At 37.3% G+C, this 12,408-nt stretch overlaps 1 protein-coding gene across 2 annotated transcripts in view; it reads left to right on the top strand.

Annotated features, from left to right (window-relative positions):
- Window positions 1-12,408, top strand: part of itgb5 (integrin, beta 5) — a 31,841-nt gene that overhangs the window by 16,095 nt on the left and 3,338 nt on the right. For both annotated transcript variants that reach the window (XM_027164556.2, XM_027164557.2), the window contains 2 exons: window positions 8,048-8,270; window positions 10,227-10,327. In XM_027164556.2, the coding sequence (XP_027020357.2) occupies window positions 8,048-8,270; window positions 10,227-10,327 (324 nt within the window). The remainder of the gene's footprint in view (window positions 1-8,047; window positions 8,271-10,226; window positions 10,328-12,408) is intronic.

Here is a 12,408-nt window from a genome sequence, read left to right as displayed (position 1 = left end):
ACGTAGCAATGAAATCCATGACCTCTATCATGCCACCATTTGCTTCTCAGGTCTGTAGAAACTCACAATAGTCTACATTTCAGCCAAACCAGCACTGGCTGTGAACCGACTCTGGACCCAGAGTATGAATCATTTTGGAGGAAAAGAGAACCAAAGGCATTAACTGTTGCAGGAATGAGGCATGTGCTCAGAGGTAGAGATGTAACCAAATATATTACTCCGATTGAACGCAACTAGTTTTGAAAGATTTTTGAATGTTCATCATGTTTAAGATCTGCCTCCATATTTTCAATGACATTCAATGAAAGTCAGGAAACTGTGAAGGTTCTTCCAAAAGCCTCAGATTGCATTTCATGAAGTATCTGATGGTGTATATTGGATCAGTGTCCTGTTATAGAGCCAGAACTCTTGCAGTTTCAGTTTTTGTGTCAAATTTGCTTCTAGAATTTGCTGATATTTAGCAGAATATTTGAAGCACTATGCAAATATGCAGTGTTGTATAAAGTACTAGAAAGCAATAATTGAGTAAAAGTACAAGTATCGTACTAGAAAAAGACTTTGGTAGAAGTGAAATTTACCTTTTAGAATATTACTCAAGTAAAAGTCATAAAGTATCTGATATATACTGTACTTAGGTATTTAAAGTAATTTTCTGATATTTAATGTACTTAAGTATTTGAAGTAAAAAGTAAAATTTAGTGATTTTTGGTAGGCATAAGAGGCACTTCATCCCGTAGGAAGAATCTTTCATTACAATGTAGAGAAACAATTCTTGCAAATACGGCCATGGGTGTATAACCATATTTTTTTCACTCTTTTCACTGAGTTCACCACTATCGTTGGGGTGGTCATCTACACCAGGGCGGCCAACCCGCGGCTCCCTGCCTGGTTTCATGCGGCCCTTACGTTCATATCGAAGTTTGTATTTGTGTCTTTTTAATATGCGTGTTCGCTTCGCTTGAGTTCAATACGGTATTTTCGTCAAACGCACATGCTAGTGGGATGAAAATACCTCAAAGTTTCCCAGTAGGAGCAAGATCATTTGAGTAAACAATTTGTGTCAAGTTCGCTCTCAAAATGGCAGGGGGAAAAAAGGTGATGTTCAAGTGTGCCCATGTGTATGACGTGGTTCTTTGCGGTAACACGGTAAAAAATGTGGCTCTTGGTCTCTGACTGGTTGGCCATCCCTGGTCTACGATAATGGGAGGTCCTCCAGTAGGTGATTCCATGGCAGTTTCATTTGTGCTTCCTCCTCCTTTCAAAGGAGTCCTTTGGCAACATTACGCTGAAATAGAGCGTGCGGATGTGTGTAATGCAATCTAGGAGCAGTGATTCGCCAAACCTCCCTTATTGCAGTCACACACATTTCTTATGCTTTTATTTTGTAGTAACGAGTAACGAAGATGCTTAGTGGAAATATAACGGAGTAAAAGTATACATTTTATCCAGAAAATGTAGTGGAGTAAAAGTGAAAGTTGACATAAATTTAAATAACGAAGTAAAGTAAAGATACATGAAATTTCTACTTAAGTACAGCAACGAAGTATTTGTACTCCGTTACATTACAACACTGCAAATATGGATGCATGTATCGTATTTCACCACTACTTCGAGGTTTTGGGGAATTGAAGCAAGGAGTTTAGATATTTTCAATATATATTTAAGACATTTTTAATCAGTTTTGACATGATTAAAATCCAAATATCTGTTCTAAGTGTATATATAAGTGTTGAACTTAACTGAAGCTAGAACTGTGTATGTCAGTTGTTCACTGTTCATGACAGTGTCAGGTTTTTATTCCAGCTGTGTCTCTGTCTCCTGTAATTAGAAGGTTTAAATTGTACACTTGGGCGTGCATGCATGTGTTGGCATGTCTCTTTGTAGTAATTCTGCAAAAACTAAATTTCCATGTGCCTTTTGGAACTTGTAATACATCGTCAGACATCTGTTGCTGATTTACAGTGTAATGCCACAAGCATTCTGTATTTTCTAACGACAGAAATAGTATGCCTTTGCTTTCAACTTTTCCTATTAATTGGTAGAATTGAAGAGGGCATATGTCTGGCTGTATGTCTGTCTGTCTGTCTGTCTGTCTGTCTGTCTGTCTGTCTGGGTGTATGAATTTCTGAATACATGTTTGCACACGTTTGCCACATGTCCAGCATGAGTTTCCATGTTAAGATTAGGATGAGTGGTTGAAATGTTGTTACTTTTATTAACCCAGGATGATTTTTTCTGCATCTGTTTTGTTTTTAAAGTTTGGTTTATTTTAGTACTTGAAACAAGATTCCTTCTGTGTCTACACAAAGGAAGCATGCTGGAGTTGGCTTGAAACCACTAATCGTATTTGTCTTTTGCATTCTTGCTTGTAGTTCAGAAACATGCTTTTTAATATTTAATCTATTAAATATAAAACAGTAAGATAAAAGTTGATGCAAAAATACTGCAGTTTTCCAGATTCTCTTACAGATTATTTAAAACAATGGTTCAGAGCTTTTTATTTTGTGTTTAAAGCTTCCAGCACTCTAGCCCAGCTGTGTAAACACAACACAAGATGGAGACCTTTAGGGAACTTCAAACATCTGAATTAGCCTGCTACTGGGAAAAGTTTAAATGGCAGCTAGTTTTTTATTTGTTGTTGTTTGCTGTTCATACTGATTTTTGCATCACTATTTTAACACCAGCATGTTCATAGCTACATTTAATCATATGGAGTCTCCATAAAAAAAAATAAAATAAAAAAAAGTCTTTCTTTTCTTGCAGAAAATTAGCGAACGGTTAACAAATCGACACACAAGACTTCTTCCATAAACGTTACATAAAATATTGCATCATTAGTTTACACATTTTTCTTTATTAAAAATCAGAAGGTTTTAAGTGAGCATCTACAGTACAAGCTCCCAGTCTTAGAAATTATGATGTCCGATAAGAGCATCCATATAAAACTTTGATTTACATTATATCCAGTGCTTCTGTGATATAAAATTAATACACCTACGGAAACATCAAAATTCAGCAGCGCTGTAGCGTGTTCATTTAGTTCTCAACCAAGATTAACTGTTGCTCCTGGTTTCCCTTCTTTTTTCTTCCCAAATTTTCCACGTGCTACAGGCTTATTTTTAGGCCATATTAATTAGCATTACATTTACATTTACATTTACAGCATTTGGCAGATGCCCTTATCCAGAGCATAAGTGCTTAAATCGCTAACATTGAATACATTAATGCTGGTTCACTAGGTTACATACTTAAGATACCATGAGTTTAAAACATTTGTTGAAAGTTACAATGAAAAAGTGTCAAAGATTGTGTTTTTTGTTTTTTGTTTTTTAAATGCAAAAGATAAGGAAAGAAGGGCTTTGAGGTAAGAGGGAGCTGGTCCATTTTTTTCTTTGTAGGCCAGCATCAGTGTTTTGAATCTGATGCGTGCAGCTAGCGGAAGCCAGTGGAGGGATCGCAGCAGTGGGGTGGTATGGTAACTTTGGAGGGTTGAAAACAAGCCATGCAGCTGCATTTTGGATCATTTGCAGAGGACGGATTGTGTTCATAGATAGACCTGCCAGCAGTGCGTTGCAGTAATCCAGTCTAGAAATGACAAGAGACTGAACAAGTACCTGAGCAGCCTGTGTGGACAAAAATGGCCGAATCCTTCTGATGTTGTAGAGAAGAAACCGACATGAGCGAGTCACATTAGCAACATGAGAGGAAAAGGACAGTTGATTGTCCATGGTTACCCCAAGGCTGCGAGCTGTGGCTGAAGGGGAGATCAGATCATTGTGCAAGGATATAGCAAGATCATGACCTGGGGATGAATCACCTGGGATGAACAGCAGTTCAGTTTTGCTAGGATAGCAGAGCTGCTCTGGCTAACAGATGTGAAGAGACGATGCATTCAGCATATAAACGTGAGTTTTTTTATTTTATATTGTCGATGCTGTTGCAAACAGGACTAGATAATTAGAACACTGTTCTGTGGTTTCATTTAGAAGATATAGTGAATATGTCCGGGTTTTATTACTTTATTTTATTATATATAGACTAAATTAAAGGTTGCTCTTTTTAATATTGCTGAGGGCAAGAATCAAAATTTAATGACGGTTTCTTTTTCCATGTGTCTGCCCAAGGAGCAATATAGAAAAATAAACCCAGCATGTTCCCATACCCGCATACTCAAAACGTGCCTTCTCAGCATAGGCAGCCTGCATTCTGTGGAAAAAACATGACCCCACTCCTATTACACTATTGTCTAAGTTGTCTTTACTGTATATAAATCTCCTCAGTTGGGTCTTATAATACAATAAATATGATTTGTACTTGTCCTGCTTTTTTATTTAATACTGACATATATAATGGGGTTGAGCACTGAGCTATATGTTCCATGATACTATTTTACTGTTATTAGGGCCCGAGCACCGAATGGTGCGAAGCCCTATTGTTTTTGCTCGGGTTTAATATTATTATTTTATTATTTTTTTTTGCACACACTGGCCAATTGGGGTCTCTTAACATGCTCGAAAACTTTGGCACACATGTCAGAGTTGTGCGACACTAGGCTCGGGCAAAGGCTGGAATACGGGCTTGGCAGGGGGGCTCTGTAGTGCCCCCTGTAATGCAAAACAAACATTTGTGCACAAATCAGGCAATTATGTATGCACATGTACGAAAGTTGGTACGCATATAGATCTCATCGACCCGAACAACTTTCGTGCTCTAAACTATGAGCTCCGCCCAAAAGGAAGTCAGCTATTTTGGATTGTTTTATAAGTGCGTGCATGCAGTGAACTTTTCAATACTCCTCCTAGGGAATTCATGCGATTGACATATAGCGAGACATTGCACTTGCTAAATTTCGAAGGGATTTTTGATATCTCGAACTAAGTTATCGCGAATTCAGAGAAACAGGAAGTGTCTAATATCTAAAGCAAAAAACGTCTTATTGGAATGACACGCAGTGTGTATGTTCGGACAGAGATTCTGATCGCATCGATGTGCTTATTGTGAATCTCGGCCATAGCGCCACCAACAGGCGCCAGGAAGTGTGTCGGTCACAACAGTTGCATGTGGTGAACTTTTAAATACTCCTCCTAGGACATTCATGCGATTGACACCAAAAGTGGTCAACATGATGCCGAGACGTTGCACTTACTAAATTGCGAAGGGATATTTCATGATGTTATCTCAAACATGTTGCCATGGCATCGTGTCAAATTTTACTTTTATTTCAGGTATATTTAAGGTTTTTGGCGTGCTTAGATTAACTTGAAATTTGACACATACATCACTGTCGGCTGTTAAGTGTGGACAAAAAGGTCAGACAAAGGTGTGTCTCTTAAGTGGCTCACTAGCGCCCCCATTTGTCTAAAATTCAGTGTGAGAAATGGGAGGAGTGTGAGCCCCCTACTGTGCATACAATTTACACCTCTACACAATAACACTGGTATAGAAATAAAACATACAGCACAACAAAAACTTTTATTATGGTATACAACTGGCACAAGAAAATATTAAGCTACACATGTAAACCTAGTAGGTTAAAAACAGGACCTATTTATGAAAAATGTAGAATTAAAGTAGAGATCAACAGTTTCTGATAAGCTCAAATGCTTTTTCAGGTTCTATTTTTACTAGAAGAACAAACATTAACAGAACATTTGGCCATCAATATTTTCTAAAATAGAACTGTTGTATTTAAGAAAAGAAAAAAAAAGTAAAAAAATAAAAATAATGGCACAGCTATGACTTGGCCTAACACATGAGCCTGAAGGATCAGAACCTCATAATCACCTGATGTGCTCCTATCACTGCTTCCCCTGTATTTCTTGAATACTGTCAGAGCACCCGTACAACAAAAAATATTATACAGTACATTTTCACCCTTGAATCTAACTAATTCCTTCTCCATTTGTAGCTAAAATAAAAAATAAGCACTCTACCATTAAGTACATTTCATTTGTGTGTAATAATACTGTTGCTTATTTTTAGTAGCAATTTTACGTACATGGTGAAATCACCCACAAATAGGATGTCAATACTCAGTGAAATCATGTTGTTTTTGCCTTATGTTAACCACAAACCTGGAAGTATGTCATTTTGTCCATGTTATTATAAAAGCAAAGGGCAAGCGAGTCCACTGCTACATTGTGCCAGATTTTGGTAGGAATCAAATAAACATTATTACTTGCACACTAACTGTAGCCTTTAGATTGTTATGTCATAAAGGCTTGAGTTACAGCAAAATATAGAGCAGACTTTTTAGAGTCGCTGCAAGTCTTTGTGATTATCTGGATGTTGTGGTCTCTCCTCCTGTCAGATCCACAGACTGCAGTTTATCTGCTCGCTGTCAGAGGCCAGCAGGTCACTCTTAACAGGAAGGATGTAAGCGGTCAGCGTTAAGGTCAGACAGTTAATCACTAGAAGTGGAGCTTATTCATCAACACCTTTTTTTTAACACCTTCTGTATTAACCCTAATTAGTTGAACTAACTAGTTAACTAATTACTTCATCTTTTTACTGCCTATTATAAAGCTTGTTGTACCAGAAATTTCAAAAAGGGTTTTTAATAGCCGTGAGAGTAGCTCACTTTCAGAAAGCAGATGTATGTGAAAATAGAACAAGTGCCTTCTCAACTGGCATACAGGAAATATCTGGAAACAGTCTGGGGCTTCCAGATTTCAAAAATAACTTTCAGGGAAAGTTTTAAGGAAAATCTTTATTCTAAGGGAAAAAAATGTGTATTTTTCCACTGTGAGATATTCTGACACTTACAGCATTCACCAACTGACTCGTTTCAAATAACGCCTCATTTTGCCTTTACTCTGCACACTCTGCCATAAACAACTCTACAGCTTTTAGGATGACTTTGGTTCAAGTATAAACCTTTTTCAAAATTTAAGTACTCTCCTAATCAGTATGAAATATGAAGGGTTTTAGTCATTCTAACTTTATACAACTTTGTTTTAGAGTAAATATGTTTTTACTTTTGAGTTAGACTGTTTAGACCAACATTATTGTGGTATTAAATGATTTGGTTTGTGTTATGTTTCACCTAGTAATTGATGGTACAGGTCTTCATGTGCGTCCCTTGTAAACGCAGACCTTCTGTAATTTGCACTCCATCTTCACTATGAAACTTTACGTTCTCAAATCAGCCTGAAACAGCTCACTATCTGATGCTTTTTTGTTGTATTGTTTTTAAAGAAACTAAAGAAAATCTAATGAGAACAAAGTGTGTCAGTAATTGTCTTGCCTTTTTTTAAATTGTTTGATGGATTGGAAATGCATTAAGCATTGTAACATATGATGTATGTCATAAGAAACTGAGCCATGGGAGTTGTTCTTTTTTTTTGTGCTTTACATCCATTTTGTCCAAAGCATATGTCTTTCTAAAAACTACAAACCCGTCTCTTGCTATTCATGATGAGCTGACGTGTTATGTAATGTTATAGTTGCCATTCGGAGTGCACAGAGGTCAACAGATGATGTTACATCCTACAAAAACCTTTTGTACTGCTGTCGTACATACATCCACTTCCCATTATTTAATGCAATGGCAGTTACGTGATGCCAAGTCCAGTGCTTTACTTTAATTTCTGCTGATTTGTCAGGCAGACTGCAAATGTCTTTCACAATCACACATCAAAATGTTGTTCAATTCTACTGCATGCACATTACAGACTGCACACTTAGGCTTTTGTTGTGGACACACAAGGCTTTCCTGTAAAAGGAACTGTGTGTAATTGCTCCAGTTGTTATGTGCTGATCAGGAATGTAGCAGTGGTTTCTCTTCCACAAAACATTTCTGACTTGCATGAATGTTGCTCAAGTGGATTTGGTTCATGTCTAGTATAAAATGAAAAAAAATATATATATAAAAAGAGTTATAACTCTGAATACCAACACTATTGTTTAATGTTTGAAAGTTGTTTTGTGTTTTTTTTTTACTATCTGACTCATCTAACAAGGCGTCACTAGTTGTTTGTGTCCCTATACTTATCTTTGTGCTTCTCTCTCTGTCTCTCTATCTCTCTCTCTATCTCTCTCTTTCAAGGTCATGGTGATTGTCACTGTGGGGAGTGTAAGTGCCATGCTGGCTACATTGGAGACAACTGTAACTGCTCAATAGAAACAACTGGATGTTTGTCAGAAGATGGCAGGATGTGTAGCGGACGGGGCAGCTGTGTATGTGGCCGCTGCCAGTGCACAGAGCCAGGGGCATTTGGGGACTTGTGTGAGAAATGCCCCACTTGTGGTGATGCCTGTGCTGCAAAGAGGTACGCCATAGAGCTGTTGTCCGGTGATGTTCAAATGAATAATATTAGATATCCCAACATGCATAACATTTCTTTTCAATGCCTTCCTCAAATGAAACTCACTGTGAATTTGCACTGTGTTTGTTTCCTCGAGCCCTGCATTTCTCCCTGTTCTAGAATTGTATATTCTGATTCTGTACTAAACAGAATTTTATCTCCATTTCCTGACTCGTGCTGTATAACAACCATCTGTTTAGTGTTAAAATGACTACAGGCCATTACATGTGTGTTACCTCATAGTCTACAGCAAGAACAGAATTTTCGTACAGCATTTTTGAAGGATGTTTGTGCATTTGCAAGGAAAGGTTTGCCAGCTCTTTGAAATGATCATGGGTTTTGCATTGGTTATTATAAAAGGCGGTCTGATCTTCATCTGTGTCAGAAATATTAACAACCACAATTTGAGTAACCTGAAAACCCACATACAGTAGTAATTTTCAGGTCACATACAGTAGTAATTTTCAGGTCTTTATCAAGCATTTTGAATAACAGTTTACAGTACAGGAGTTAAAAAGTATGTGATCCCGTGTGCGATCAACCTCACCAAAAGCTAATTGGAGAACAGTTGATTAATCTAAATCATCCCTCCAACTGTCATCGGCCCTTACAAGACATGTTATAGAGATGATTTTTTTTTGTTATACAAAAAAAAGCCACTGACACATTTCTAAAGACCTGGGTCCTTGTCCTGTGGAGTTCACACGAAGGAAACAATGGAAAATCCTTAGAGAGGTAATAATCAAATAATCAAAGAGCAACAGCAGAAGTCTTGCAGTGCCTGAGTACTCTACTCTAAGTATGAGTCTTTGTCCATGTGTTCATATCAGAGAAGCACAGAACAAGAATAGTGTTAATGGAAGGACACAAAACAGGAAAGCACTGCTGCTCAAAAGATAACACAAATTGCAACATGTCCTGTGTTTCAATGCTTCCAGTATAAAAAGTGATACTACAAGACAAATGACCAAAAACACACAAATAAGTCACCTAAAGAACCAAAAAAACGGACATTCATATTATGCCTTTAAACAATTTCAGATGCTTGACCTGAAGCAAGCTGTTCAGTCAAGACAAACCCAAAAAATATTTGGTGGGAGGAATGGTCCAAAATTCCTCCTCTTCATTGTGTCAGACTTATAAACAGCTACAGGAAATGTTTGGTGGAGTATTTTGCTGCACAAGGAGAATCTTCAAGGATAAATCAAGGATTCACTTATTTTATCCAGCCTACAGCCTTGAGTGATTCATCTGCTCAATAAAAACCTTTAAAAGTTTTGTCTAAGTGTTTGTCTATAATTGTGGCATAAAGGAAGATCAGATCACTTTTATGAATAACCATCGTAAAAACTTAAAAAGGGTTCACAAACTTTTTCCTCACACCTGTATATTTTACGTGTTCAAGGGGCATCAAACATTATTTCAAAGATGTTTTTAAGAGAAACTTCTATATTATATATTTTTAAGTTGAGGAAATGAAAACATTTTTTATTTGTTTTGTCATTTTTTTATTATATACAGTATTTTTTGCTCAGTGTTTTCAGAGGTACCAATAATTCTGAAGTGTAGCTGAAAATGTATGTCCATTCATTAATATCCTTTACTGGAGCCACTCAGTAGTCGCCACTATTTTATGCTCAGAATGATTTTTAAACCCAACTGAATGGTGCTTTATCTCCTCTTGATTACCATATCTTGCCAAGAGCAATGTGTCCACAGTTACCATTCCTTAGATGACCTTTGTTCCTTGGTGCTTTTTCCTTCACTGGACCTTCTATGGTCTTCTGTGATCCTTTGAACTTATCTTCAATATCTGCTAATGCCTGCATAGATAGACGGCCTAGACTGTTTTTTTATTGACTGGTTTTAAAATCATATTCCTCATATTGATAATGGATAATAGTTACATTTTTTCTGCAGAGACTGTATCGAGTGCACCCTCTTCAACACAGGGAAATTTGCAGACAACCACACCTGCCAGCGCATGTGCAAGGATAAGATCATTGTCACAGAGACTCTCGGTGAGTTTATATATACACATGGAAGAAAGAGTTGTTTCAGGACTCTATGTGGTTTCTACATACTGTAATAATGGTGTTTAAGGAAGTTTAATTATTCCCTCAAATGACTACCCTGCACAGGATATCTGATTCTGAGAATGCTGGTGAACCCTGATTAACTCGGATTATATTTCAAAGCTCTTATCTATGTGAAACTACCTTTCATGTGGTTAACTGTTAACATTTTCTACTAAATAACTTTACAAATACCTTTATTTCTATACTACAGACTTTTCCTCAATAGAAAAATATTGTCACAAAGTAGAAATATTTACATTTATATATTTGCAGAAATATATTCATTCAGGATATAAAGTGTACATTGTAAATGTAGCAGTAATAAGCAAGCCAAATGGTAATGGTGGCAAGGAAAAACCCTGAGACAAGCCTTGAGAGGAAGCAGACTTAAATGGGAACTTTCCTCATTTTGGTGACAACAGATTATAAAAATAAATTCTCTTCTGTAACTGTGTACTTTTAGGACAAAAAGTGTAATTATATATTATATATATAAATTAAGTATATTTAACTTTTCACTGATGGAGGCTTTGTCTTAATTGTTGCAATTGCAGTCCAAATCAATCTTCATGCTACGTGAAGCTATCCTCAGTATCAGCGAGTGGCTTATAATGATGACACTCCAACCAGAAGTAGGGCAGATCTGAAGAGCAGGAGAGGTCAGGATCGATGGTATCTCAGGAGTAGCATGTAGAGGAAGGAGGGAGAGAGTAAGGGAGGAAGAGGAAGGGTGAACGAGGGAGAAGATTCCATTCCAGCACAATCACTACTTACTATCTGTGCAATAACTTGTTCAAAGTTTATTTATTGTGAGTTGACCACCATAGCTGGATTCCAGACATCCTCATACAGACTCACCGTTTTTTCTACCACTGTGTTAAACTGTGGGGGTTCGATTCCTGCTTCCGCCTAGTGTGTGTGGAGTTTGCATGTTCTCCCCGTGCCTCGGGGGTTTCCTCCGGGTACTCCGGTTTCCTCCCCCGATCCAAACACATACATTGTAGGTTGATTGGCATCTCTGGAAAATTGTCCGTAGTGTGTGATTGCGTGAGTGAATGAGAGTGTGTGTGCCCTGCGATGGGTTGGCACTCCACCCAGGGTGTATTCTGCCTTGATGCCCGATGACGCCTGAGATAGGCACAGGCTCCCCATGACCCGAGTAGTTCGGATAAGCGGTAGAAAATGAATGAATGAATGATTCATAATCTCACTTGTCTTCTTTAAATGCAGCTATATACAGTGGCTACAAACAATTTATTTCTTACAGAAAAACTATATAAATATTGATATTGTGAAAGAATACTGTATTTTTTTGTGATTTCAGAGGTTTAAAGTGTGAAATTTGTACTACATTTTATAAATTGTAATTTTTATTTATTATTAGTTTTTATTTACTCTTATCAATTTAGAGATATCTGAGACATACTTTTTTTCCTCTTACTGTTTTGCTAGCACTTGGTTGGCTAAACTGAATATTGTGATGCGCTATATGGGATTTAAATATGTAAACACTTGACCATTGAACATTACCAAACCCTGGGCATTATCCCATCTACTGAGAAGGATTTTCATTAGGCTTTGGACCATGACTGTGTGGATTTGTGCTTATTCAGCTACGAGAGCACAAGGTTAGGCACTGATGCCTGGCATGAAGTGAACCCTATTCTTTACTGAACTTTTTTCTTCGTTTATCAGAGTAATAATTCTTTGAAGTTATATGTCTGGTGATGTGTTCAGGTCAGACTCCAATGTGGGAACTGGCTAAAACTAATGTAATGTAATGTAATATCCAGTGCTCAATTCACAACGTCACTTTGAATCAAATCCAGCCTGCTGTCAGAGCTGCGATACAGAAAGCACAGCTGTACTGAACTCAGCTCAGTGTTCAAAGCCCTGTCACACTATAATTAGAACAAGAAGAAAGGTTCTCTTATAAAAAGGACCTTCTCTAACGTGGTTTTATCTTTTAATTAGATTTTTTTCTGTGTCATGAAAAATGTTTACCATTTGCAGCAGTTTCGGAT

The sequence above is a fragment of the Tachysurus fulvidraco genome, chromosome 6 (assembly GCF_022655615.1).
Source record: "Tachysurus fulvidraco isolate hzauxx_2018 chromosome 6, HZAU_PFXX_2.0, whole genome shotgun sequence".
Taxonomy (NCBI): Eukaryota; Metazoa; Chordata; class Actinopteri; order Siluriformes; family Bagridae; genus Tachysurus; species Tachysurus fulvidraco.
Note: the sequence above shows the minus strand (reverse complement) of the source record. Positions and strands in the feature narration are given on the sequence as shown.